The sequence below is a fragment of the Coenobita brevimanus genome, chromosome 72, assembly GCF_032717465.1.
Source record: "Coenobita brevimanus isolate Jiangsu-jjx chromosome 72, ASM3271746v2, whole genome shotgun sequence".
Taxonomy (NCBI): domain Eukaryota; kingdom Metazoa; phylum Arthropoda; class Malacostraca; order Decapoda; family Coenobitidae; genus Coenobita; species Coenobita brevimanus.
In genome coordinates, this window is record NC_137025.1 from 10,003,671 (window position 1) to 10,031,387 (window position 27,717).

Below are 27,717 nucleotides of genomic sequence, written 5' to 3' on the forward strand. Positions count from 1 at the left end.
ACCGTGCAGACGAAAAAATTGATGCAGCTAAGCAGCCCCAAGCAGGAACCACAACAGTAAAGGTGGTAAAGAGATCAGATTTGTGCTGGTTATTTGTTAACCCAAGCCACGGTAGGGATAATTTATCTTTTGAATGAAAAAAAGTTATAGATATAAGTTAATCTGGAAAAGGAACTTAAAAATGTATGTTATTATCTCCTGTGAAATTGGCAACCATAAGAATGACTGTCTAACTGGCTACTGGTAGTGTTGAGGGTTGTGTAAAACCAAAGAAACTTTCTTCTATGCCAATGATCGATGTGTCGTTTACTCCAGTAGAAGATATAATTGGACGAAAATCATCTGAAGTACCCAAGGGTGCAAGATATATACTTACATTAGACGAATCGCCACACATTACCCAAAGTCAGTCGCTCTGCCGAGCATTTGAATCCACAACTGTAGCAGATGCATTGACTATGAGGGTCAAGTCAAAGACAGTGACAAACAAATAAATCTTACTTTACTTACAAAATCTATACAGAGCACATCACAGATTTATGTTCTTTTATATAATAAACAGGTGCACAGTGGAACATTTCTAACCTAATCAGAATCATAAAACTACCCAAGATCGGTCAGAAGCTGCAGCTAACAGAGTACAAAATGGGAATAGTAACATTACTAGGCTGCTATGTACAAATTAAATACAGATTCTTAACTTATGACTCGATTTCGTGGAATACTTCTTACACTCTATCACTAAACTAAGAGAGGGACTTAGAGGAGGCTGGTGTCGAGAGAGAAGTGCCCTGCTACTTCTAGCCATTTTTGATACATTCCAGCAACCACGCCCTTTTTCCTCCACTAAACCTCTCATACACCACAATATTATCTTTTTCCAATAATCTCTTCGAGAGGGTGACCACACCATGTTATTCAACTGGGGGTGGCTTCTGCATTGCTCGAGTATGGGGTGGTCATCACTTGGGTTAGACTCCTCCATTCTCTTTTGTAATTCGATGCGAGTTGACTTTTATCATCGCCGATACGCAATGCTCCAAACTGGGCTGCAGCCGATTCCACACACAGAATTCAGCAGATAAGGTGCGGCTAAGATCAACATTCACACGGCTGTTTCCCTCAGAATAAAACTTCGTATCGTCAGAAGTGGGTTCACACAGTCATATTCCAGAATAATGACTAGACAGCTGCCACTAGCACCACTCACTGACTTCTCTAACCCAGCCTACTGCAGGTGCACTGAAACACCTGTAGACACACTCCTACACTGTTAATTCAGAGATATTGTGAATCCTAAGTTACGTGCAAATCTGTTGTTGTGCCACTTTTCTCTAGTGCTGAGGTTTATGTGTAACCCGTATTAGTTTAAGTGGTTTAAATTTGTGTGATAGTATTAAGTGATGTAGAATAAATGGTGTAGGTTAAGTTGGGTTAGTTAATAATTAAACTGATGTACTGTGTCATGTTAGTGTGATTCATGTGGTCTTGTAATAATTTGTAATTTGTTAAATGTTTGTACAATACCCAGATTAATGTGCAGAATGGCAATCAGGTCTTCCCTTATCCAACACTAAGTGTTCATTAAGAACTCTGGGTCACGTATTTGGCCATTCACGTCAAATGATTTACAATGCTGGCACTAGCTTGACTTAAATCATGGCACTCATATACCACAGACCTCTCATTCGATGACCAGGATGACCAGTCTATAAAAGCCAAGATAGGTGCTCATTTTGGTGTATTTTTAAGCAGTATAATAGCTAATTTTGAGTTTCTTAAGCAACACCTATTGTTTTTCATAAGCTTTACAACGATGTGCGTAGATCCATTGTAACTTAGTTAGTTTCAGAGATGACTCTGTTGCTGTTGCTGCACTCTGCTATCCAACAACAAGTACTACAGTGTCCTCATCGCCTCAACAGTAAATGTCGCCATAATACTGAATCGGTAAACAGAGACTACTTTGAAGCCTGTTACGACAAAAAACACCAGCTGCAGAGTAAGGATCCAAATTTATCAATTTATTGTAGACACTGTCAACTTACAATTAAGATATTAAGGACTTCAACGTTTTGCTGTTGTTGGTTGGTATTTGCTGTTGTTGATTTTGGTTATTATTATTATTATTATTCCTGCCGCTGTTGTTGTTCCTATTGCTGTTCTGATTGCTGATCTTTTTGCTGAAGTGTTATGGTTGATGTGACATCAGCTGCTGCTGTTGTGGCATGTGGTTTTGTTACTGTTGGTGGCCTAGCGTTTGGAACTGTTGCTGCGGCGTCGTGGTTTTGCTGTTGTGGTGGCTGATGTTAGCTTGGGTGGAATGATGACTGATTAACTTGATGTGACGCTTGGTGGGGGTTCTGTGAGGTAGTGTTGTATTTCTGTGGTCGGGTGTTTTTGTTGCTGTGGCGGCTGGTGTTGGTGATGCAGTTCCTGGTGTGCTTTGTTGCTGTGGTGGTGAAGGTTGGTGGTCTTGTTAGTGTGGAGGTTGGTGATGATGTACCGTTGCTCTGCATGGTGTTGGTGTGGTGGATGATGTTGTATAGTTACCCTCATTATTGTTATGGTTGCTGATATTGTTGGTACAGTTCTTCGTAATGGTGGTGTGGTAGCTATTGTATTGGTGGTGATGGTGGTGGTAGAGACTTGGGCTGTTGCTGGTAAAGTTTTTCTCAGTCGTGCGTGTGGTAGCGGTTGTGGTGGTGGTGGAAGTTGATGGTGCTGTAGGTATAGTGCTTCGTGGTGTTGGTGTGGTAGCTGTTGTTGTGGTGGTGGTGACTGTAATTGTTGATGATACACTCTTTATGGTGTTGGTGCAGTAGCTGCTGGTTAAGGTGATGATGACTGGTTCTTTAGCACTTTAATGTGTTACTAAGGTAGCTGTTGTTAAGGTGATGATACCTGGAATTGTTGGTGTAACTCTTCATGGTGTTGGTGTGGTAGGTATTGTTGTGGTACTGCTTGTGTTGCCAATGGGAGTTGCTTCCTTCTGCGCTGGTCTAGGTCGTTAGCAGCTGGAGTAATCAGGCCCAAGACGAAGGCAAACAGCAAACAGGCAGCACAGAAACCCAGGCTAACTGCATAGCTCTTACTGGTGTCTTGTATCGCTCCTGCAGAAGATTACATTTCAGTTTAGTTTATCAGCTTTATGAAGTGTAAATAGTTCTCATTCGCTGCCTCTGTGACTCAGTACTGTACTATGTTATCAAAACTAACTTGAAGTATGAGCATGCATCAATTATTTTGCCAATTATCTATTCTGCTAAACCCTTGTACTTCATAGGTGTGAGCGGTCTGCACCCCACTTCACAAGGTGCACAGTAGTCAGCAATGATAGAGGAAGGGCAGACATGTTCCATTCTGCTTAAAATTATCATAAAAGATTGCTGGCTAGTTCACATCTTTGCACTGTTTTAAGCGGCCCTCATACGTAAGTACTCACTCCATCAGTGTCCTCACTTTCTCTTTTCGCAACACTAAACTATATGCACTTCCAACAGACATTGGTAAAAAGCACAACCATTTCCTCACAAACGCTGCGTTTCCTCATCTAATGCATTTGGTCTATAAAGAAATAAATCGACAAGAATGTATTTGTGGTCTTGACACAGTTCATAGCCCTGAAGATAAAATGCTGTATTAAATATGCATTTCATTGCATAATAAATAGCTTCTCATTTTTTAAAACGCAGATCTTGGGGTATTTGTGGTAAATGAGTGGATTTCGGTGACTGGATAATACATGAGGATAAAGAGGATTAATGGACTGGAACATGTGCTAATTATCTCTTGCAATGTCTCTCTCCTTTAGCAGGTTGTAAAATAATGGACAACCACCTGAACTTAAAATGTCTACTTTTTTTTTTTTTTTTTTTTTTCAACGTAAGATGATATTCAGTAGAGAGAACATGACCTTCGGAAATTATCTTCGAGACAATCTTGATAATTAATATAATCATTCTTTTTTTTTTTGGGGGGGGGGGTGTAGGTAGTGAAGAAGATTGACCTGGTGTTAGTTTTACTCTTTGTATGATTCAGCTCACTTTTGTTCTCATGTAATCCCTCCAAACTCAAACTATTAGTACACTATCATACATTTCTTCCACATCCAAAGATTAATTATAATTGTATCCTACCTTTACTGAGTTTTTTCTCGGACATGTTTCATTTCCTCTCTCTCTCTCTCTCTCTCTCTCTCTCTCTCTCTTGCCTTTCTCATTATTCATTCCTCTGAAGCTGTATGTAGGTAAAGCACATTCGAGGACAAAAGTTCGCTCAATGTTTCACCTTTTTTTCTTGTCACTTTCCAATGATGCCAGACAATCATGAAATGAGAGAGGCTTGGGCAATAGTAAACGAACATTTGTCCTTCACTATACATTTTGTCTACAAAGTTTTAGAGAGCAGGCGTGCTTCCTGGTTTGTTAGTGAGACCAGCATTGTTTCATCCTGAAAGTAACATAGACAGTACTTTAAATGAAATATCGTTAATTATATTATTCAGTCAATCTATCACCTGATGCCGCTTCCTGTGAGAGGTGGCCTCGACAAAAGAACTAGTCGTTGCTGTCGTTTACCCCTCTTCCCACGTGACACCACTCTTCCTTTACTCTAGCATCTTAAATGATAATAACCGTGTACAGAAGCACTATAACTTCAACGAATTTACCTGATATAGGTCCAACAGTCAAGAACTGTAGTACCGCCATGAGACCCATGATGCTGAAAGTTGGCAGGAGCATCGGCAGCCCCAGTTGCTCCACAATATAGAGACCCTGAAGAGACGCCGCCAGTCCGTAGCCCACACCACTTAGCCCCACAGTGACCGCCTTTCCTATTAGGCTGTCTACCAGGCTGAAAGCTGAACCAAATGAGATTACATATTAACGTTAATCATTTCAAACTGATGATATCTGCTGACAAAAAATCCCACCGTCCCATTCTTGGTATTCCCTTGATTTCGTTGATATGAAATACGGCTGTCAGAACGGCTCACCCTTCGTATATGTATTCTTCAGCACTCTTAGTTCTTTATCTGTTTTTACTGGAAGAGACTGAACGTGTCCGTTCAACAAAACTTTCATCTCCAAATGCATTTTCAAGCCGAGTATCAGACTTTCCTTGTTCAAATCAATGTTGATTTCTAGCTATTCCTCTGGTTCAATAAAAACATGTACTGATCTGTCATTAGCAAATAAAAGATCATTCAGTCCGTATAGCTAATATCTTTTACTTTGTTATATAAAAAGTGTAGCCAATAACATGGGAGATATTTTGTGTCCTTGTTTGACACCTCTATTTATTTGTATTTTCTAACTATTCTTATAGAATTTTATGATAGTGTTACCTCTACTGATATCTTTTAGCACTTGCACACGAGTTTCTTCTACAAAGTCTCTAAGAACTGCTCTCTTCACAAGCTCTGTTATAGGTAAATCAAATATTTTCATTAAAAAAAAAAAATGCCATATACAAAGGTGTCTGTAAGTGTCGTATAGTCTTTTCCTATCACTTCGCTAATAACTGGGATATGGTGTGTTGCCGAGTAATCACTAAGAAACCGGCTTATTCTCTTGACTAGTTTCCATCTGATTTTGGAGGCTACATAGTGTTAAAGACAGAGAGCTTAACTGGTATGGTCACATGGAGAGAAATAATGTATATAAGACGGTGAAAAGGATGTATCTGATGGAACCTGAACGAAGGGAGGCGTGTTAGGCCAAGAAGGCAGACATTCGCGGTAAATGAGAGTGTGAAAAAGGGAAGGGTGGAGGTTGATGAGACTAGGGAACTGAAGAGGGTCGAGCTGGTTAGAGTTCCTGCCTTTACCCGGTGACGTGACAGGCGTCCGTCTGAGTGTAACTAATTGGCAGTTACACATCTTGGTCATGTAGATGTGTCTAGATACTGGTTATTTCATCAATTAAAGACGAATGAAGGAAACACATTTATAAAAGTTCTTCTGTGGGACACTAAAATGTAAAAATAATGCCTCACATGAGTAGTGTTATGCAACTAGAAGTGACAGCTCTCTGTGGAAAAATCCACTGTATTTTTTCCTTTGGATACTGCCTTAATTCATCTATATCATATCCATTTGACACGTACACACACACACACACACACACACACACACACACACACACACACACACACACACACACAGTAAACTGACAAGACTTCTGAGCCAGTTATTTTGCAGTTAAGCCGTGTGATTGTCTGTTCTTCAAAAAAATTTCCTTAGCCAGATTTAACACCATACACCAGTTTTAATTCTCTCTCTCTCTCTCTCTCTCTCTCTCTCTCTCTCTCTCTCTCTCTCTCTCTCACCTGCCACAGCCACAGCAGAAAGGAATAGGCCCAGCAGGTAAACATTTCGCACTTTTATTCCCGGGCAGAAGCTGAGAAAGGTAGTCAGCACTCTGGAGGCCAAGTTGCATCCACCAGCCACAGAGAGACACAGTGCTGACTCGCGCTGACTGAAGCCAGAATCATGCATGGCAAAGGGCACTACTGCATAGAAATTAAAGATGACAGTTAACATCATAGCCACCACAAACGCACTAAGGCTGACAGCAGGTAGACTCATGTATTGCAGGTTCTGTCTCGCTGTTCTCAGTATCCTCCTTAGACTTTCTGAAGACTTTGATGTGTTTCTGATAAATGATTGGTCTTTCCCTCTAGTGATGGTAGTGTAAGATTTCCATTTGGTTGATTTGTTTCTAGCAGAGTCTGATGTGCTTTTGGTAGAGGGTTGGTCTTCCTTGCTCGTCGTGGTAAATTTGGTGTAAGATTTCTCCCTGCACCATTCGGTCGGGTGGAAGACCATGGCAGCGGCACAACAGTTGAGACAGAGGGCCCCCGTGATGAGTGTGGCCCCCATAAAACCGTACTGCTCCTGTAGGTACGTAATGGCGAGCGGCATCGTCATCTGACACACGCACACGCCGCATGTCATGATCGAGTTGGCTGCTGTCCGCCATCGCAGGAAGTAGTGTGACACCACCAGATAGCAAACGATTACCATGGTCATCACATTACTACCTGAAATTTAAAAAATACAAATTTTGACGCTACCAGAATGCAAATGATGATCAAGGTTAACACAAAGTTGGCTACGAAACATTTTATTTAACGCATAGAAAAAAAAAGAACCACAGAACGAAGCCTGCAGAGTTCTTCTCTCTGAGAATAAAACTGAATACGAAAAGTAAAATTCAAGATCTGTTTATTTCTAGATGTTTGGACACGTTGAGTTTTAAAGACTGGTGGTCATAGGCTGAGGGAAATACAAACTGAGAAAGGCAGTTCAAAGCTGACTTATTGCATATAAGAATGACTGAAAGTATCGATTAATTCTTACATTGGAGAGCTGGGCAGAAAAGGCGTGCAACTGTGCTTCGAGTTGGGTACCACGTGCTCTGAGCGGACGAGGGATGCGGATTAGGAAGGACATTTCGAACTGGAGGTTTTAGGTATAACCTTCATAACCACTTCACTTCTAGAGGTGTGCCCTAAATTAAATTGTTTGGAGATAGCAGGAATAAAAAAAAAAAGTCATCGAATTCCAACGATTAGTCATTGGCAACCACATTCCAGCTCTCTAAAGTGTCATCCATTTCCCTTCTCTAATACACTTTTTTTTTTTAAATCAGTTTTTAAAATTCATACTGAAGTTAGTAGCAGTAGGTGTTGGTGAACTCTGTAGATGCCTCCCACTAATTTTATATAAAATTCTCCAGCACCGAATTCTGAATTGCTCTCATCATGATTGCAATTTCGACTCACTGATACTAAAGAGATTATTAAATACCATTGAGAAGGATTCTTTGACGGTCATTATTTTCTGTAACTTAGTCACTGAGTAAGCAATGCGAAATTTTACTTTGCTCTTGATGGTATGAACCTGCACGTCTTCAAATTTTTAGCTACTTGTAAAGAGATTTATAATTACACTTGAGACATCTAAAACAGTAGCGTTATCAGTTTATTAACGTCACTTTTAATCAATCCTAGTGTATAAGGTTTTTCATTATTTGTATATTACATTCTCTTTCAATCATTTCGTAAATGATCTTGATAGTTTTTCCAGTGCCTTGATGTACTGTATACCCTCAATTCCGCACACATGTGAGAGCTTGTCTGAAGTAAGCTGGAACAAATTATAACAAAAGACGTGACCATGACTGTTGAGAATTACCTGCTAATATGGAATACGAAAGGACGAGGAACCAGGCCGAATTTGCGAATGCAGAGATGGTGATGCCCACCCCGAACATGAGACTTGTGACGAATGCAACTCTTCTCCAGCCGAACTCGTCCACCAAAGGGCAGGTCAGGCAGCTTAGTAGGCCAGAGGTGACGAAGGTCAGATTGGAGATCCAGGCTGACGCGGTGGAGGAGGTGCCCAGATCAAGCAGGAACTTCGAGAACATAACGCCAAAACTCACGTAGGTGACAGCGGTCATGTACTGAAAATCAAGTTTTATAACAATGATACAAAAGCATTCACAAATTAAACATCACTGACAGTTAGATGTTAATTTTACACTGGCATACCATCCACTGAGAAAAGGGAAACCAATTATACCAAACTCTTTTCTGTGTTCATAAATTCTGGAAAGAATACTTTACTTTCCCCAGACAATGATATACTCGTATAATACACTAAAGCGCTCGAGACAATCAACGTTTCCCTTTTTCCTTGTGAATATCAGCATTCGAATATCAAAGAATCGTGTTAAACCAAGCAATTATTTAATATCTGCATACATAATGTACAGTACATGTTCATACACACTAATATTAATATTATAGATAGCAATGAAAAATTCTTTAGAAGAAAAGTAAACATTACAGGAAACACATCACCGAAGTATTTCATCATGAATTTATTAGTGAATGTCAGGGTCTAACCAACCATTATAGTAAAGGCGGCGAAAGTGACCAGCCAGCCCCAGCCACCATCAGGGGCTTCCTTCTCCACCACTTCGCTCGCTCCGCCTGCGCTCGCCCCCTGTGCTTTGTTACTGGATTGTGGTTGGCAGCCGTCTGTCGTACCGTACCACTTACTCTGCTCGCTTCCCTCGGCCAACGATTCTGTCTCACCGGAACATTTCTTTTGCTCCTCTCCTTTTGCAAACGATTCTTTCACCGACGCAGTTTTGCTAGTGTTTCTATTTATGGACTTACTCTGATTACCATTCTTCTCCATTGTGACCGGATATTTTTTAACTGCTGAAAAATTGAGAAAAAAAGAAAAATGTGACTGCTGCAGTTGCTGTAATGTATTTATTCTAACCTGGCCCACCTCGTAACTAAGGCTCATTGGATTTCATGCAGCAAAGACCCATAATTTAATTCAAGTTGTGGGAGTGGTCCAGTTCCATCAGGTGAAAATAAACAGAGCATTGTGGAATCTTTGACAAGTAAATGAACAAAGAATATTCCACTAATCTGATGAATGAAGTGGATGGAGAAAGACTTTTTTTTTTATGCAAAGGAAGAAGGAACCAAAGGCCAGGAGCCCGCAAACCGTTCCCTTCCCACAAAAAAAAAACAAAAAAATGTAAATAAATAAAACAAAAGAGAGCCAAATTCAAGATCCGTTCATTTCAAGATGCCTGGACACACTGCGTTTGAAAGACTGGAAATCATAGGAAGTAGGAAATACAGACAGAAGGAGACAGTTCCAGAGCTGACCTGTTGCATAAATGAAGGACTGGGACTTAAGGTTAACTCTTGCATTAGAGAGTTGGACAGAAAAGGGATGAGAGTTTGTTGCTAGACGGGTGCTAAGCGCCCGTCGTAGAAGTGGAAGGATCCAAACAAACAGTTCAGAGGAGCAGTGACCATTGAAGTAGTGACAGAAAAGAGATAAAAATGTAACAGTGAGGAGAAGAGACAATGGTTCAAGGGGGCCAGTAAGTGGAGGAGAGTTGATGAGACGAAAACCCTTTGACTCCACCCTATTGAGAAGAGCTGTCTGTGGGGAGCCTCCCCACACATGAGAGTTGTACTCTACAAAGCAACGAATAAATCCGTGTATAAACTCAACAACTGAGCAGGGGTAAAGAAGGCATGGAGTCAGCTTAGCACACCTAATCTCTTGGAAGCAGATTTTACAAGAGATGTAATATGATCTTTCCAAGATAAGTCCCGAGTGAAAGAAACCCCAAGCATGTTCAAGGATGATGCAGGATTGAGCTGGATATTATTAACATTAGTGGATACTCCTGTGGAAGATTTTTTCTGGTTAATAGTTGTAAGAACTGAGTCTTTGATGCATTAAAAACAACAAGATTATTTTTACCCCAGTCAGAGATACAAGCCAAGTCAGACATTAAGTGTGCCATAGCCTCATTCTTTGTTTGTTGAAGTAACTGCTGAGATGGACGTTGCGGGAACCGAATGGAAAGGTGAAGGGTGGACTCATCAGCGTACGAGTGGATAGGGTTAGATGTACAGCTTAGAAGGTCATTGATGAATAAAAGGAGAGAGTTGGTGATAGGACAAAGCCTTGAGGAACACCACTGTTGATAGATCTTGGAAGGGAACGATGGCCGTCTACAGCAGGGGCTGTAGAACGACCAGAAAGGAAACTAGAGATGAAGGCACAGATGCAAGGATAGAAACCGTAAGAGGGCAGTTTGGAAATTAAAGATTTATGTGAGACTCGCTTGAAAGCCTTTGAGATGTCAAGTACAATGGCAAAGCTTTCGTCAAAGTCCCGAAAGGAGGATGACCATGAGCCTGAAAGGTAGGTGAGAAGATTGCCAGTGGAGCGTCCCTGACGGAACCCATACTGACGATCAGAAAGAAGGTTGTGATAGGAAAGATACTTTAAAACTTTTGAGACACAGGATGTTAAAGCAATTAGACGATCGTTAGAGGGTTGGGAATGGTCACCCTTCTTTGGGACTGGCTGAATGAGAGCAAACTTCCAGCAAGAGGGAAAGGTACAAGTTGACAGACAAATGTGAAAGAGTTTACCTAAGTAGGGTGTAAGCACAGAAGCACAGATCTTGAAAATAACAGGAGGGACTCCATTGGGCCCATATGCCTTGTTAGTGTTGAGGCAAGTGATGGCAGAAAATCAGCTGAAGAAATTTTAATGTCAGCCATGAGGAAGTCAGAGGGGGGAAGTGATGGAGGAACAGCATCGGAATCGTCTAAGGTGGAATTGGAGGAGAAAGTCTGAGCAAAGAGATCTGCTTCATCAGTAGAAGAAATAGCTACAGAACCATCAGAGTCGAAAAGAGGAGGGAAGGATGATGAGGTAAAGTTGTTAGAAAGATTTTTGGCAAGGTGCCAGAAGGAGTGGGAAGAATTCAGGTTGGAGAGTTGAGAGCATTTAGTACCGATGAAATTATTTTTAGCAGAGCAAAGAACAGACTTAGCACGATTACAGGCAGAAACATAAAAAAGATGTGATTGAGGGGTGGGTTGGCTCTGGTACCTTTTATAGGCCCTCTCCTTGTTGTGGACAACATTAGAACAAGCGTGATTAAACCAAGGATTTCTTGCATGAGTCAAAGGATATGAGAAGAGAATGTATGCTTCCATGCCCGAGAGAATAACTTCCGAAATGTGCAAGGCACACTCAGATGGCTCCCCGCCATGGAAGCAATAATCATTCCAGGGAAAATCAAAGAAGTACTGCCTGAGGGCCTTCCAATCAGCAGCTCCAAAGTGCCACAGTCGACGTTTGTTTGGAGGGTCCACAGGCCGTACCAAAGTGATAGGACAGGTTAAGGTAATAAGCTTGTGATCGGAGGAACCCAACAGAGAGGAAGGATTAACAGTGTAAGCAGAAGGATTAGTTGTAAGGAAGAGGTCAAGTATGTTGGAGCTCTCTCCAAAGCGGTCAGGGATATGGGTAGGGTGCTGTACAAGCTGCTATAGGTCATTAAGGATAGAAAAGATGTAGGCTTGTTCACCAGGTGGATCAGTGAAAGGAGAAGAGAGCCAAAGGTGGTGGTGAACATTGAAATTTCCTAGCATGGAGATTTCAGAGAAAGGAGAAATGGATCGGATGGGTTCCATCGTAGAAGTAAGATAGTCGAAGAACTTTTCATGGTCAGTAGACTTAGGGGATAAGTAAACATTGCAGATATATTTAGTCAGAGAATGACAGGAAATCTGCAGCCAGAGAGTAAAGAATTCAGAAAATTCAAGTTCAGGAACACGAGAGTCAGGTAAATCGTTGCGTATATATATACAAGAGCCACCTTTGGCTTTGAAGTGAGTATAGAGAAAGTAGGAGGAAACAGATGAGGGTTTGCTGTCAGTTGCCTCAGACAGCTGAGTCTCAGTTAAGAAAAGGTGAGGTTTAGAGGAGGAGAGGTGGTGCTCAACAGAGAGAAAGTTAAGATGTGTCAACACATGCCCTTGATCATTTGCTGGCAACAAGTTAACATAAACACGAACAAGCTGTTAACATGTTAACAACAGCAGTGTCCAGGACAGGTTGATAACACTAGCTGCAAACATATTGGCAGCAGTGGTGTGGACGAGGTTTCGTGTTAGCAAACGTGTTCCTGGTTCAGCAGACACACACACACATGACTCAGTGGGGAGTAGAGGATAGAGAGGCGACAATGGAGTGACAATGTAGTGATGGACACATCCAAAATCTCCGACGACGCTGTCTTGCGTTCACTGTCACACAATATTACCACTGCCGCAGCTGCCAGTATGGCGTCCTCACTAGCCGACATTCTGCTGGACAATAACCCGCCATGTGTGAACACACTCTTCGCTTCACCTCTGTTACCAGCATGTTGCCAACTTCCTCCTAACTTGATAGTGAATAACAGTCCAAAATATGTTGCCATCATGTATTTGAACATGTTGCCAACGGTGTTGCCAGCAAATGTTCGAGGGCATGTGTGGACGCACATTTAGAGGAAAGGCCGCGAATGTTGCATAAATGATTAAGTGAGTCAGACAGTGGTTCCAGGCAGCTCGTTGAGTCGTCACCGAGAGAGGGGTGGATGGTGGGGGCATTTCTGGTTCCCCCCCCGGGGGTACTATTTAATTTTCTTCTTGCCACGAACAAACGACTTCATTCAGCTCGGGAGAGACTTTTGAGATGGAAGAGTTACGTATACCACTAAATAACCTTTTCATTGCATTATAATAGCCAGGTGTTAGGAAAAATAAAGCAAAATAAAACTTCGTCATAATCCCTAGACTAGTCTGACTGCTTTGGTAGGTGCACATATAATGAAAAATATAATCGCCAATTATATATATATATATATATATATATATATATATATATATGTTTGTTTGTTAGTTTGTTCGTCTGTTAATAGGATTGCTCAAAAACTAAAGAAGAGAGCTGGACCAAATTTGGTGGGAAGATAGCCCATGTCCCAGGGAACAATCGATTAACTTTTGGGACCGATCCGAACTGGATTAGAGATTGTGGATCCGGAAATCATTTTTTTGCGAAACCCTGATCACTGAAGAGAAGCCCTAACCCATTATGAAGAGTGGTTTGGAAATGACGTTGTCCTTGTCGGAGAAATGCGCTCCACTGAGTGCCCCTCTAGTTTTAATTTCAGACTATTATATCAACATTGGTCCAGTTCTTCCACGTCGAGGACCTATAATAATTGCTAATGATCTTACCGGCGAATGTGGTGTTCCTCACAATTCAACCATAACGTCATCAGTCACTGTAGCTTCATAATGGATGAGAAATGGACCTAAGTTTCTCTCTCTCTCTTTCTCTCTCTCTCTCAGAACTGGCCCTGAGAGAGAGAGAGAGAGAGAGAGAGAGAGAGAGAAGTATCGAAGGAGTGTGTGTAATTAAGTTACACAGGAATAATAAACTGTCGTATGCAGAAAGAATATACAAAGAATCAGATGATAATAGAAGTAGACGGGTCTTGAAACCTTCAATCCGGGGTCTATTTCTGTTGGTTGATTTTTGCTAGTTCCAGAGGGTTTTATTAATCTTAGGGGACACCTATTACGCTGAAGAAGTCAGTTAAAGCTGTATCAAAGCATCAGTGATCGAAATTTGTCTCCTAAGCTGGATAAAATCGTGTGAAGGTGAGTGAAAAGTACGGCATCGGAGTGAAGGCCATGAGGTACTTGTATCTTTATCGACTGTGGATAAATTACAGGCCAGTGAGTCTGATGCGCATTCCATTTGCCTGCATTGCCCTGTAATACTGGAATATACATATAATAAGAAAATGACTGATTTGTCCCACATTGGAAGTTTTGCACGATAATTGCAATCGATAGTAGCGAACAGTATACTCAGTAAAGTTCATTCACCTTAATCTGACCCATATTTTTGTCCTTCGCATGTTACTTCACGTACTCCAGAAGTAAAAAGACTGCTACGGCTCTACAGCCTTTCCATAGCACTTTTTCATGACTTGCATCACATTCTAGCGTTAATTTCTTGCTACAACTCGGCATTCTAAGTGAAGATGAGCAATTTTAGGCAAACAAATAGCAGATTACCAGTAAAGTGCGCTTTGCGAGCGCGTGACGAGAGAGCCAGAGTTTGTACATTCGCCTGTTATCATGGGTTCATCTCGGTGTAAACTTTCAACGTTTCTAGTGAGGCAGTTGAACAATAACAGAAGAATAATTGAACTAAAATGTTTACTTTCTCACGTTTTCTCTCTGGATGCGCACATAGCGAGGCGCCGTACCATTTATCACACGCGCAATGTTCAGTTCTCTGCTCCCGACCTGCCGTGTCAAAGAACTGCGTTGGAAAACGCTTGCATACTGATTGAATGATAAAACCCAAGAGTGAGGCGAATATCCTTGCTGATTTCATCCCATAAACATAGAGAAAAAAAACGTTCATATAAAATTTTGAACTTTATATCTGATATTTAATTGTTAGAATTCATGCAAGAGAACTTAGTGTTACAACAGGAAATCTTTTTTAAATCGATTTCATATTGGAGCATGTCAATTGAAACCCTCGGTAAATTCCCTTGGAAATCTGGGAATCCAAGGTATTTCTTTGGTCTCATGTGTAAATATATAGCTAAAAACAAAATTTATTGAATGTAACTACTACCTGCTGAAAGACTCTTCTCTATCTCACACAGAAACGACATTAGCCTCTGAAAACCATCGCGGTCGGGCCGTGTCGTGTCGGGCAGGGCAGGGTCGTGTCGGGCCGCTTATTTCTCAGCTGAACATAAACATCGCTTCGCTATGCTTCTTCACTTCGCTCGCTGCGCTCTCTCGTTCGTAATAATTCAACACCCATTTATTTCACTCACCGCCCTACATTGCTTCCAGCCATGAGCCATACTTTTGTTGGCATGGGAGGCTTCGTAACGTCTCTTCGTTAGCGATATCTCTATATATTATTCACTGACATTCTGTTGTATGACACTGTCTCCACAATATCGTCGTTGCTTGCGCCAGTCTCAAAGATGATGATACTATGATGTAATTGGCATGGTCATTGTGGTAAGTGGAGGCGACAATCGTTCACTCGTTCAGTGTGACTGCATCGAGCGACAAGCCCAATTGCTCCCGGGATATATATATATATATATATATATATATATATATATATATATATATATATATATATATATATATATATATATATATATATATATATATTATCGTTTCGTTTTCGTTTCGTTTTTAAAGGCTCCAACATGCTTGCATGTGTCGGCCTTGGTCACCTAATGGCGGCTCTCCACGCTGCACGATCCATTGCAGCCTCCCTGTTCAGTCCCTTAACCCTAAGGTCACACTTAATGACCTCGTCCCATGTCTTTCTCGGTCTACCCCTCATAACCCCACCCCCAATATTAACACTTCTCACCTTCCTCATCCAATTATCATCCCCCATCCTCTCCACATGTCCAAACCACCTCAATCTACCTCTCCTCATCACAACACCAATACACTCCAGTCCCATCCTACCTCTCAACTCTTCCATTGTAAACCCAGCCCCTCCAGGCCTTGGACGCGGGGACGCACTGCACATCCACCGAATCATTGTCATTTCTGTACGTCTGAGCCGGCGAATATCTTCCTCCTTCACTGCTCAGGTCTCACTGCCATACAGCATTACACTCCTAACACATGCTGCATACAAAGACCCCTTAGCATGTAGGGAGAGCCCTCTCAATGTCAGGAGAGGCAAGAGCTCCCTGAACTTCTTCCAACCACTTCTCACCCTAGCCACAGAGCTAGCTCCAGCCCCACCTCCAGCACACAACCTGTCTCCCAAAAAACAAAACTCTTCCACACACTCAAGAGATTCACCAGCAAGTTCAATCCTTTCACGCCTGACAATCTCCACCTGCTCACCCCGGCACGCCGTACACATAAAATCAGCATTATCTCGCAGTCTACCTCTGATACCACTACATCTCTTATGCACTCATTTATCACGCACACCGCACAAGATGGAATTACTTCCCACGCCCTTGTGGCAAACTGCACATGGCCACTCTCCCTCGTCTTTGACAGTACCGCCACCAACCCTGGATATCATCACTTTTGTTTTATCTGCATTTACCCATAAACCCTTTTGCCCCATACAATCTCTCCACTTCCTAAACCTTTCCTCCGCCTCCCTTTCATTCTCTGCAATCAACACCAAATCATTAGCATACAACAACTCCCACGGGAGTCCTTTTCTAAAGTCACGTGAAAGGGATTCAAGTACCATGATAAACAACATGGGACTCAAGACTGACCCCTGAGTCCCATGTTGTTTATTATGGTACTTGAAGCCCTTTCACGTGACTTTAGAAACAGACTCCCGTGGGAGTTGTTGTATATATATATATATATATATATATATATATATATATATATTGAGTGGTAAGAACAAAAGCAACTACTGGACACCCGGATATGGCCTATTAGGGTAGGTGGAGTTTTTGTCCACAGATTACCACACAGTGGCAGGCGACTGTTCTCTCTGGCCTTAATAGCCAAGCCCGGTCCCCTACCCTCTTCATGAAGCAAAAATGGTCTGATGTTGGCGAATAAAAAGGCGAAATTACGTGTGGATAAAGAAGTGTCATGAAATCTATAAGATGAATATGGCAAAAATAAAGTTCCTGCTTTCATGCAAGTTCCCTGTCAAGTTTTCGTGTTTTTAATGTACAGCTGCGGACATTAATATCGATCCACCTCCTCGCACACACACACACACACACACACACACACACACACAAAGCAAGACAGTGTACAATGCTTTTCGAAATCCAGTGATGGGATGTTCGGAGCCCAACAGCCTTTACAGAATATTATGTGAGAGTTTAAAGTTATTCGATTAAAAAGTGGAACGATATTATTTTCCTTAACTGTATGTAACCCTTTGACAGCCTTCAGTTGTTCTGAGGGTCGTAACATAAGTGGCTTTGGGGATTCCGTAACACCTCTTCCTTGGCGATTTATCCTGCACATTATACCCCAGTATCCTCTTGTCTCTTATTGATGCAAACTGTGTCAATACTAAAACGATATACATAAAACCACACAAAAAGAATGTTATGATGAAAAATGCAATAATAAATCGGTACGGAAAAATGCAATAATAAATCGGTACGGAAGGCTGAGAGATGAGTAAAATTGTGTGGTGTTAGCTGGAATAAAAGGCACAGTTAAATCCACGGCCGAAACTTTCAGCGAGGAAGTTTTTACGAGTACCTCCTTTCACTCAGGTAACTTCGTTTTCATTTTATTCCTGCTTTCTCCAGACGATGTTATTCACCCCAGGAGAGCCTGCTGATGAAGACAGGCTCAGTGGAGGTATATCTAACTCCTACAATTAGAAAACACTCTCCTAAGCTGCATACAATCCTCTGGTGGTAGCAAAAAAAAAAAAAAAAAAAAATGCGTGGGTGGGAACAAGCTTTGCCAGAGGATACTGTCAACTCGATCCACATGATTACCACCCACTTACTCTCCCATAACATCATTCAATATATAGCCCTCAACCCTACTGGTTCGTCCTTAACCCCACTCGCATGTCTTCAACCCCACTCGCTCCTCCTCAGTCCTGCTGGCTCGTTCTCTACCCCACTCGCTCCTCCTCCTCAACCTCATCGCTCGTTCTCAACCCTGCTCTCTTATTTCAAGCTTGTTCGCTCGTCCTCAACTCCACTCGTTCATTCTCAACCCTGCTCCTTTATATCAAGCTTATTCGCTCTCAGTCTCAACGCCCTCAATCTCACCCTTACACGGTTATTACGCAGTAGCACGCTCACCCCATGACCCCAACACTTGTGCATCATTAAGTGGTTTTATGACTGGCGCCATTTAAAAAAAAACATTCAGTGGTGCAAATCATTTTTCTTAGATAGATAGATAGATAGACAGACATAGATAGATAGGTAAATACGATAACTGGCTTTTAACATTTTACCGAAAAGGAGGAAAACATAAGCTGAAGTGTACTGGAACACTTCGAGGACTAGTGACTGAGGGGATTTTCATTGTTATGTATTCAGCGCTCTCCAACAGTATGTCTGTCTAGCGTGTTCTTGAAGTCTGATTGAATTAGCATCAGTTTCAGTGCTAGGTGATTTAAGCCATTCTTCCAGTATCCTAGTTTTAAACCTTTTCATTCTGTTCGTTATATGAAACTGATTTTTTTTCCCCTTTTTCTCTTTATATTATTAAACATTGGTCAGTCTGAATACTTTAGTTATGTCACCCCTGCCTCCTCTTCGTTCGGATGACAGAAACTTGATCAACCCTTAATCTGTATTATCAGGAGCGTTTCAGAAGTTGTAAGAATTTTCATTTTTCTCTAAGTACTTTCAGAGGAGTCGCCATTCGTCTGTAGTATAGACAACAAAACTGCAGTGCCAAGTTCAAATGCCACCTCACTAAAGCATAATAAAGTTGTTTAATTAATAAGCAAATTCTATTACACACACTCTAGACTTTTAAATGAAATGGGTTGACAAGACTGGAAAGCTTTTTAAAGTGGTAATGTTAATGAATGTTAGTGAGGCATATAGTATAAGGATGGTGGATTAAGAAATACAGATGTGAAATGAGGAGACATTGGACTGGCAGTATTTGAGGGAGGGAGTATAGAAGATTGGATGAAATACAGAACAAGAAGAAACGGCAAAAGGGTAGAAAAATGTATCTTTAGTATTACAGTACAGTAGGTTTGACGTTTTTTGTCTATGCTGAAACTGTTTGAGTGATCCTGCTGCTATTGCTGATACACATTGCACTTGGAGGGTAGGTAGGTCTCTAGAACAATAGGTTTATAAGATGGTTTTTACTGCACTTTCATCAGCTGTTATACAATGCAGATTCGAGCATGCCTGAACCAGTCTCCTGATACTTGTTAATCAGTTTTGCATAAAAAAAGGACAAACAAAAATTTTACCTTAGTACTTTGATACAGACAAGTTCCAATACGGTAATTAAAAGTACACATTGTCATATTCACACTATTGAATTCCGGCGTTGGAGGTGGTTATATATTACAAGTTTACAGTGAAAAGGATAGCAGATTATATAGGAAACAAGATATTTTGAAAGAAATTATTAGCTTCAGAGACTGAGAGAAGAAATGCGAGAGGCATAAGTCTTCAGACCTCGGGAGGTTTCTCAGTGACGAGTTGAACCGTCTGGTGTTAGTCATGCAGAGTACTTAAATTAGTCGTTCCTAGAATATTAGGGGTTAAAAAAAATTACTTTTGAAACGAGATTGTTTCATTACCTTCAAACCAAGGAACCTTTTTCAGTGATGAGTAAAATCGTTTGGCGTAGGCAGAATCGTCCGATGACGTACTCTTTCATACTGAGTCTTTGCCGCTACAACATTGTATTCAGCTAAGGTGAGTACCCCTGTAGTGAACGGATTGAAGAAGACCGTATACTAAATCTACAGTAAAAAAAAAAAAAATAATAATTCTCTTGTTTAAACAGCTGTTAGGAGCAGAAACAAATGAGTTCTCGGGCTGAAAGGGTTAAGAAGTATGAATGGAGTTGCGCCAACAAATTTTGCAGAAAGCAAAGAGATGGAGTGAGTATTTGAAGTCTTGTTCATTTCTGTCCTCGTAAATTCCCCCTCGCCTTTTCTTTCCTCAAACGTCCCTACCTCACCGTCTCGTGCTTTGACTTATGTGGTTGCTAAAAATATTATGGCTGAGTGATCAGCACTGCTGACTGCGAAGCTGTCGGCCCGTTAGCGCCAGGGTTCGATTCCTGGTGCGGGCAGCTGGGGTAACTTGACTCAGTCCATCCACCCTTTGTGGGTTGGTAGGTAAAGTGAGCATCTAGGGTAACACCTAAGGGGAAGTAAGTGTGATGACCTGGATGATGCAGTGGCAATGTAGCCCAGATTATTGGGTGCATAACCCGCTACTGGCTTAAAGGCCTATGTTACGGAGATGAGCTCAGCGGCTAAGCGCCTCATGGCTTATGCTCCCACCATTACCTTACCTTTGAGGGTTGCATTGTAAATAAGACTAAAGATATCCTAACATCTCTCCTTAGTTATTTATTTTGCACCTTACAGCTCAGTATCCGATTGTATGTTGCTGATGTAGCCCAAGTTGGTGTGATATGAATAGCCTAGAAGATAATGGTTTGATGTAATATGCAAAATAAACATCTTAAAGGTGAGGTGCTGGGAAGATTCCAGTGCAACTTATTATACGGTGTGGACAATAAATCGCAAAGAAAGTGCTACTAAGCTTCTATTGCCACTAGGAAAACCGTTCCGTCTCTCTCTCTCTCTCTCTCTCTCTCTACTACACAGTACCTTGGCTTTACCTTTCATCCCACTTCCCCCACAGTTCAATGCACGCCAGATTAGCAACATTTATATCAATTTCATCTTCTTAACGCCTTACAATTGCACTTAACTCTCCTCACATTATTCTGCATCTGTGAAATAATGGATTCAGTTTTCTTTGGCTTGAGAGATCTACGAACACTGCTTTGCCTGCCTTTTATTTTTCTCCTTGCTTCTCAGTCGTATCACCTTTTCATCTGCGATTTATTTTCCATCTTGCTTTTCAGTCTCTCGTATCACCCTTTCCTCTGCGCTTTATTTTGCACATTGTTCTTTAATTTTTCTTATGGACTCTTCCTCTTCGATTTATTTTGCATCTTGCTTCTCAGTCGTTCGTATCACTGCTTCTGCGACTTAACTGCACATATCACTTTAACCCCTTCAAAGATGGCATTTTTATTTTATTCCTGCTACGTTCAGTTTTATTACACTTGGACGACTTACTCTACTATAACGGTAGAAGAGGGGGACTGAGGCAGAACACGCTTGTGATCAAACATGCAGCATACTGTGCGTTAAAATTACACAAAGGATGATGAAATCATAGGCTATGTAACACCTCCCCACAAAGAAAAAGAAATTTACAATGGAAAGACTTCTCGTGCTGGAAACTGTATCTAGCACCTCTAGTTCGACTAGTCTATCCTAAGATAAATAGAAAGTTCCAAGACTAGTAGGAAAAGCTCCATTAAATAGGAGTTACAAGTAATATTTTTAAAAGCCTATTTTCGCCCTTAACTTGGCCCAGATTTCTTGTCCGTTTTGCAGCTTACTTCACGTACCTCAATGGTAGAAAAAATTAATACGGCCTTACTACCTCTCCACAGCACATCTTTGTGACCAGCATCATATTCTAGTGATAATCCTTTGTTACAGCTTAACATTCAAGATGGAGAGAGGATATTTTAGGCCAGGTTAGAGTAAAATGGGTTAGTATGATACTGATGCAAACTGTGTCGATACTGAAAAGATACATATAATTAAGATCCCTGATGATATTAGCCCTCTCATTCCGGAATTTCTCCATGATATTTAATTTTAGACGATTTTTCATAAATAGGTCAAAGACTTATCAGTCGGCCCCCATTTGCATAAATTCCTTTTTAGGCCCAATCTAAACGTTTGAAAACAGCTTCTAGATATGCAGTGAATAACAGTATGGAAATATATCCCCTTGTTTAACAACCTCCTCCACCCCCTACCTTGTTTTAAGCAGGTTTTTAGGCAGTGCATTTTTTTTTTTTTTTAAATGTTTCGTAGAACTTCTATATATGTCAAATCTGATCATTTTTTCCTATTGTTCAAATCACTGCACTTTCATCTCAGAATAAAGACACTGTTGAACTAAATCCCAGGCGAAAGAATTTCAGACATTCTGAAGTTTTCTCAAACAATTTTTAACTTGAACATGGATTGTTGTTGAATGACAACTGTGGAATCAAGCTCGTTCTTATGGCGCTTTCAATTTATTGGATAACTTTGTAAAGGATTTTAGTACAATGATGGTTAAAATAAGAGAGGAGACTTGACAGGCGGTATCTGAAAAAGCTTCTATGTCTAACGTCGTTTCTTAGGCAGTAGAACAAATGCACTTTTTCATGAACTGGATGTTGGTTTGACTGTTTCGTAAACAACTTCGTTTATTTGTTTTACGCAGTGTCAGCTGTGTTATTAATATATCTTGGCCAGCTTTTCTTTTTTAAGCGTTTCTTTACTTCATTGGACCTAATGCTGGGAATTACCGTGCTCACCACTTCTCAGTCTTGAAATAGCTAAGTATTCGATGATGACTTAGTGTTTTGAGTAAAATTAAAAGTTTTTAACTACAGTTTGGTTGTTTGTTCTTCTCTGTTCTTCTCACAAAGCAAACATTATTGCATGGACTCGATTCAGATTTCCGTTAATTTGTTTTCAGGCTTCTTGTGATCCTTCATTTTTATTTAATTCTCTTCATGATGAAATTTAAAATATTTTTGTTACTCTTGACGATAACTGACTTTACCTCTATTATCCATTTGATCATGATCTTACCTTCTTTAGAAGTTACTTTGTATTTTCTGAAAAGTTGCTGTTGTTATTGTGGGAGGTTTCTGCACCCTAATTCTAGTTGTACTACATTTTCAACATCATGTATCACTTTCTTATTTCAACAGATGTGCCGTATGTGCTGAAGCTGGAGCATATACTTTACTTTCATCTTGTATGTTTTATTTAGTTTAATTATTAAGGTTGCTGTTCTTCCATTTTTATTAAATGATTTTGCAATATTGATAATACTGATATTATTATCGTTGTACCACAGTATCTGATGACTCAGTTCTACGAACTTCTGGTCTCCTAGCCCCATTTAAACAGATACGATATCCTAGTTCACATAATTATATCAATTCTTACGGAGCCCTATTCAGCCACAGCTCCGCCCCTTTTGTGACGTCACCCCTCGACTGCCTTCCGACTTCAACAAATATGGCAAAGGGCATAATGGGAATGTGGTAGTCTTCTCACTCTTCTTCATCATATTAAGAGTGACGAACGCGGTTACCGACAATCAAGAAATCACTTCTGTACCCACTTCAGAACCAACAACATAGGCTACAACCAGCATGTTGAAACAAACAGGAATTTGGCTGAAAATGATACGAAGAACTGTGCTAAATATGGCTATAAAATTAAAAAGAAGTCTAAAAAGGAAATACGTGAGGTTGCCGGTTGGGCAAATCTACTTAGATTTAACATTTCCGCCTCACTTCAGGAACAATGGAACCAAACCCCGGGCCAATCTTCATAAGTAATGATGACGACGTCAGAGGCGATATCAGGCAAGAACAAAATTATCCTGAGTCCCTATGGATATGACAGCTATGGACAATAATAACAACAGTGGAATACGCTGGTTCGGGGAGTGACCGTGACCTTCGGCCCGAACATCTCTGCCAAACGCGTCGTCACCCTGAGCGACACAAAGCCATGGTGTTCAGTCTGTCAAAGAGGTTTCAGCATTAAAGGAAGATTAAAGTGTTCAAAATGCCAAGCAGTAACGCATGAGAAATGTGTGAAGAACGGTCATCTGCAGGGAGAGATCGGGTGCAAAAACTGCACGATACATCGCGCATAAACGTCCCCCAGGTCACAGAAAACAGAAATCAAAGTATGACTCAAGTAAGTTGTTAAATCTGCTCCTTTTGTATCACAACACACCAGAGTAGGATTAAATGCTCTATTTGTAGAAATGTAACACATATACACTGTACACATAACATGAATCAACAAAAGTATGGCAAAGAAATTGTACAAATTTGTAATGTGTGTTCTTATAATGCTTTACCAAACCATACTGAAAATTATATAAATATTTATGTACCAGTTATTTCACATGTAAATGAGACAAGCCAGACTGAGCAGATTAATCCATTTGAATGCTTCAAGAAAAAAAAAAAAGGCTTAATATAATTCACGTAAATGCCAGATCACTCCCCCCAAAACTTTCAAAACCGAAATTATTCACTTCTAAATGTAATGCGGTTATATTGTGTGCAACTGAGACCTGGCTTGACTCTACTGTAGGATATGCTGAAGTTTGTATAGAAAATTTTTCCATAGTGAAAGAACGACCGTAACAGGCAAGGGGACTATGTAAAAAACAGTCTTATAAGGGCCGTGAAGATTCAGGCCAAGATAACCTAGGAAGTAAATGGATAGAGACACACTTACTAAGGACAAAGCAGTTTTTAATAGGAGTATGTTATAGACCGCTAGATGATGCATCATTCCTTGAAAACTTCGATAGAGTACTATCGGCCATAGAACCCGACAGAGAGACTGTAATACTTGGAGACCTGAACATATGCTACATGAATCAGACTATAGGACTATGTAGGAAATACAAACAAATACTAGCTATGAACAGTTACAAACAAGTGATCAGATCACTAGCAAGAATAACAGAAAACACGGCCACCATTATAGATCATATACTGCGTAACAAGGAAGTCATGATATCACAATCTGGGGTCATAAAGGCAAGACTTATTGATCGCTTCATCATTTGCTGTCACTTACTGCACAAGAATGGCATACAAAAACTTTGTTGGTAAACACACAAAAAAATTAAACTATGATCACTCAGAAATGACTACCCTCAAACATACATAGCTAAGCTAAGAAATGCAAAATGGTCACTAGTATCCGTGAGTAGGAATATAAATGAAGCCTGGGCAAGTTTCAAAGGTTTCATTACAAAGATAAATGATAAGGTATCCCCTTTGAAGGGAATAGGAATAAAAAAGAGGACAGAACCATGGATCTGTAGAGAATTGCTCCAACAAATAAAGTACAGAGACAAACTTTTGCGTAGACTCTCGAAACACAAGCATGATAACGAACTAAGACGTCAGTTCCACACGGGAAGAAACAAATTAAGCTATTAAATCAGCTAAAACAGACTATCTTAACAAAATGGCTGAGGAACACAAATATCACCCCCAAAACCCTTGGAACATTGAAAATCGACAGGGCACGGGGAAAAAACATCAGGACGCCCAAATATAATACTGAACGCTGAAGGGGAAACGTGTCATGACAAAGTCAGAAAAGCTAACCACGTAAACATTTTTTTTTTTTTTACTACAGTTGCTACACTAGCAAGGAACCTCTCACAACCTTTCAGAATTTACAGTACAGACACCAATACCTTCCAGAATTTCTGCAGGAGCAATAGGATTGCCTTAAACAGATTCTTCCTTCGTAATGTTACATTTAAATATACGTATCAGGAACTACACAATCTTAACACAAGTAGAGCACCGGACCAGATAAAATACTAGCTAGGTTTCTGAAAGATGGTGCTATTGTAATCGCAGGACCCTTAACACATTTGATCAACCTGTCGATAGGTACTAATTCAGTACCAGATGAGCTCAAGGAAGCACTAGTAACACCTCCATAAAAAGGGTGAGAAACAAGACGTGAGTAACTACAGACCGGTTAGTATACTCTGCATATTGTGGAAGATTCTGGAAACGGCTGTATATACACAAATCATAACCTACCTAAATGAAAACATTTTGTATAAATTTCAGTTGGGTTTCAGAGGGGCATACTTTACAGAAACATGCCTCATTCACCGTACAGACTTTTATAAGATCAAAAATGTCAGGAGGTGAATACATAAGAATGGTTCTGTTAGATCTTCAGAAAGCATTCGACACAGCTGATCATGGCATACTCTTGGACAAACTACAAGCCATGGACATAGGATCTGTTGATTAGTTCAGATCATACCTTAGCAACCGGAGCAAAAGGGTAAAAGTTGATGAAGTAGAATCAGAATCAGTGAATATAATTGTGGGGTGCCACAGGGAAACATTCTTGGTCCACCACTATTTTTGTGTTGTCAGTGACATGATTCTGAGTGTCAGCTGTAAACTTATGTTATATGCATATAACAGTGTATTTCTTGCATCTAGAAAAGATCTTAAAGTATCAGACACTCTATCCAAAAACCTTGTATCCTGGCAGGAGTGGCTTGTAGACAGTGGATTATCACAGCTTCCGGGGAAAACAGAATACAGTATTATTTGGTTCAAAAAGGAAGTTATATGCAGCAGAGAATTTCCAAATACAGTGTAATTCAGTTACTATTTCGGCAATATCTGAGGTGAAACTTTTAGGACTGAGACTGGATGTTACTATGTCTGGGGATGAAATAATGGAGTAAGTAGTAAACAAATCTACAAGTAGATTAAAATTCCGTTACAGACAGGCAGGAAGCTTGCCAACAACAACAAAGACCCTGTGTCAGGTGGCATACAATGTCACACAGACTATGCGATATCAACATGGTTTTCTGCCCTCAGCAATAAATAAAAACAGAAGCTTCAGGTCCTTCTAAACAAAGTAATAAGGTATATACTGAATTTAGAACCTAGGTCGAATGTAGGCTGTCACGAACTAAATGCACTTGGAATGTTGTGGGTTGCTGATAGGGATAAACAACTGAGACTACACAATACTTATAAAATCTATTACAGTGTTGCACCTGAATGTCTAGGGGAAAATTGTGAAAAATCTAGGGCTTGTGCTCGCCGTAATGCAAGAGACAGAATGTTAAAAATTTGACTTACCAAACATTAAAAGGACAGGAAGTGTGTACGTTCTTCCATGCAGCAACCAAAGACTGGAACAGTTTGCCTCACAGTACAGTATAAAAGCAAGCAGAAGCCTTTATTTTTTCAAGAAAAATCTGAAAAGATACCTTCAACAGGCTGCCTCTGTCAGAGATGCTGGCGTATTTTTGCACTACTAAACGCTCCAAAGTCAATGTTAGTTTTAGGTATGTTACCAACAAACTAATTTATGATATTCTTGTGTTTTTACAAAGTAATATAACTTAAGCTATGATTACCATTAGAATAAGACCAACTACTTCCCTTTGCCCCCAGCTAACCCTGATCCCAAAAGAAGGACCCCAATGGTAATACGCCGCAGAGGCCTTATTGGGTTATCCTTGGTTGGTTTCAAGCATGGCTGGCACTTTTTGACAGTGGTTCAGTGTTTAATGTGCTACTTCTGACTGCATATGCCAAACCGAATAAACTTATTATTATTGTTGTTGTTATTATTATTATTATTATACTATTATCCAAACTTGCTTTGTAGCCAGAGTCAAGACAAATTATCGTTCAAACTTCAGCTTCCAACGGCAGGCTGAGAGATCAGTAACAGTCTAAGAAAGTTTTACCAACCCATGTTCTGGAAAACAAGAAAAAATCGCTTTATGTGTATATATATATATATATATATATATATATATATATATATATATATATAGATAGATAGATAGATAGATAGATATACATTTGGATATACAGTAGATAGATAGATAGGCAGATAGATGATTTTAAATAATTAACTAATGATTTAAT

The 27,717-nt window shown here is 40.3% G+C and overlaps 1 protein-coding gene across 1 annotated transcript; it reads right to left on the reverse strand.

The window, feature by feature from the left end:
- Positions 1-2,889: 2,889 nt before the first annotated feature.
- On the reverse strand, positions 2,890-9,217 carry LOC145407251 (monocarboxylate transporter 14-like). Its single transcript, XM_080278284.1, has 5 exons — positions 8,924-9,217; positions 8,204-8,474; positions 6,334-7,047; positions 4,673-4,864; positions 2,890-3,113 (listed from the first exon to the last, which is right to left on the reverse strand). The coding sequence occupies exons 1-5, from the start codon at positions 9,215-9,217 to the stop codon at positions 2,890-2,892; spliced, it is 1,695 nt and encodes a 564-aa protein (XP_080134410.1).
- Positions 9,218-27,717: the final 18,500 nt, after the last annotated feature.

Excerpts from the sequence above, each read along its gene's own strand:
- LOC145407251 (XM_080278284.1), bottom strand. The coding sequence starts at position 9,217 with ATGGAGAAGAATGGTAATCAGAGTAAGTCCATAAATAGAAACACTAGC. Across the intron at positions 7,048-8,203 it reads TTCGTATTCCATATTAGCAG|GTAGTAATGTGATGACCATG; the intron begins GTAATTCTCAAC and ends TTTAAATTTCAG. Across the intron at positions 3,114-4,672 it reads GACTGTTGGACCTATATCAG|GAGCGATACAAGACACCAGT; the intron begins GTAAATTCGTTG and ends AATCTTCTGCAG.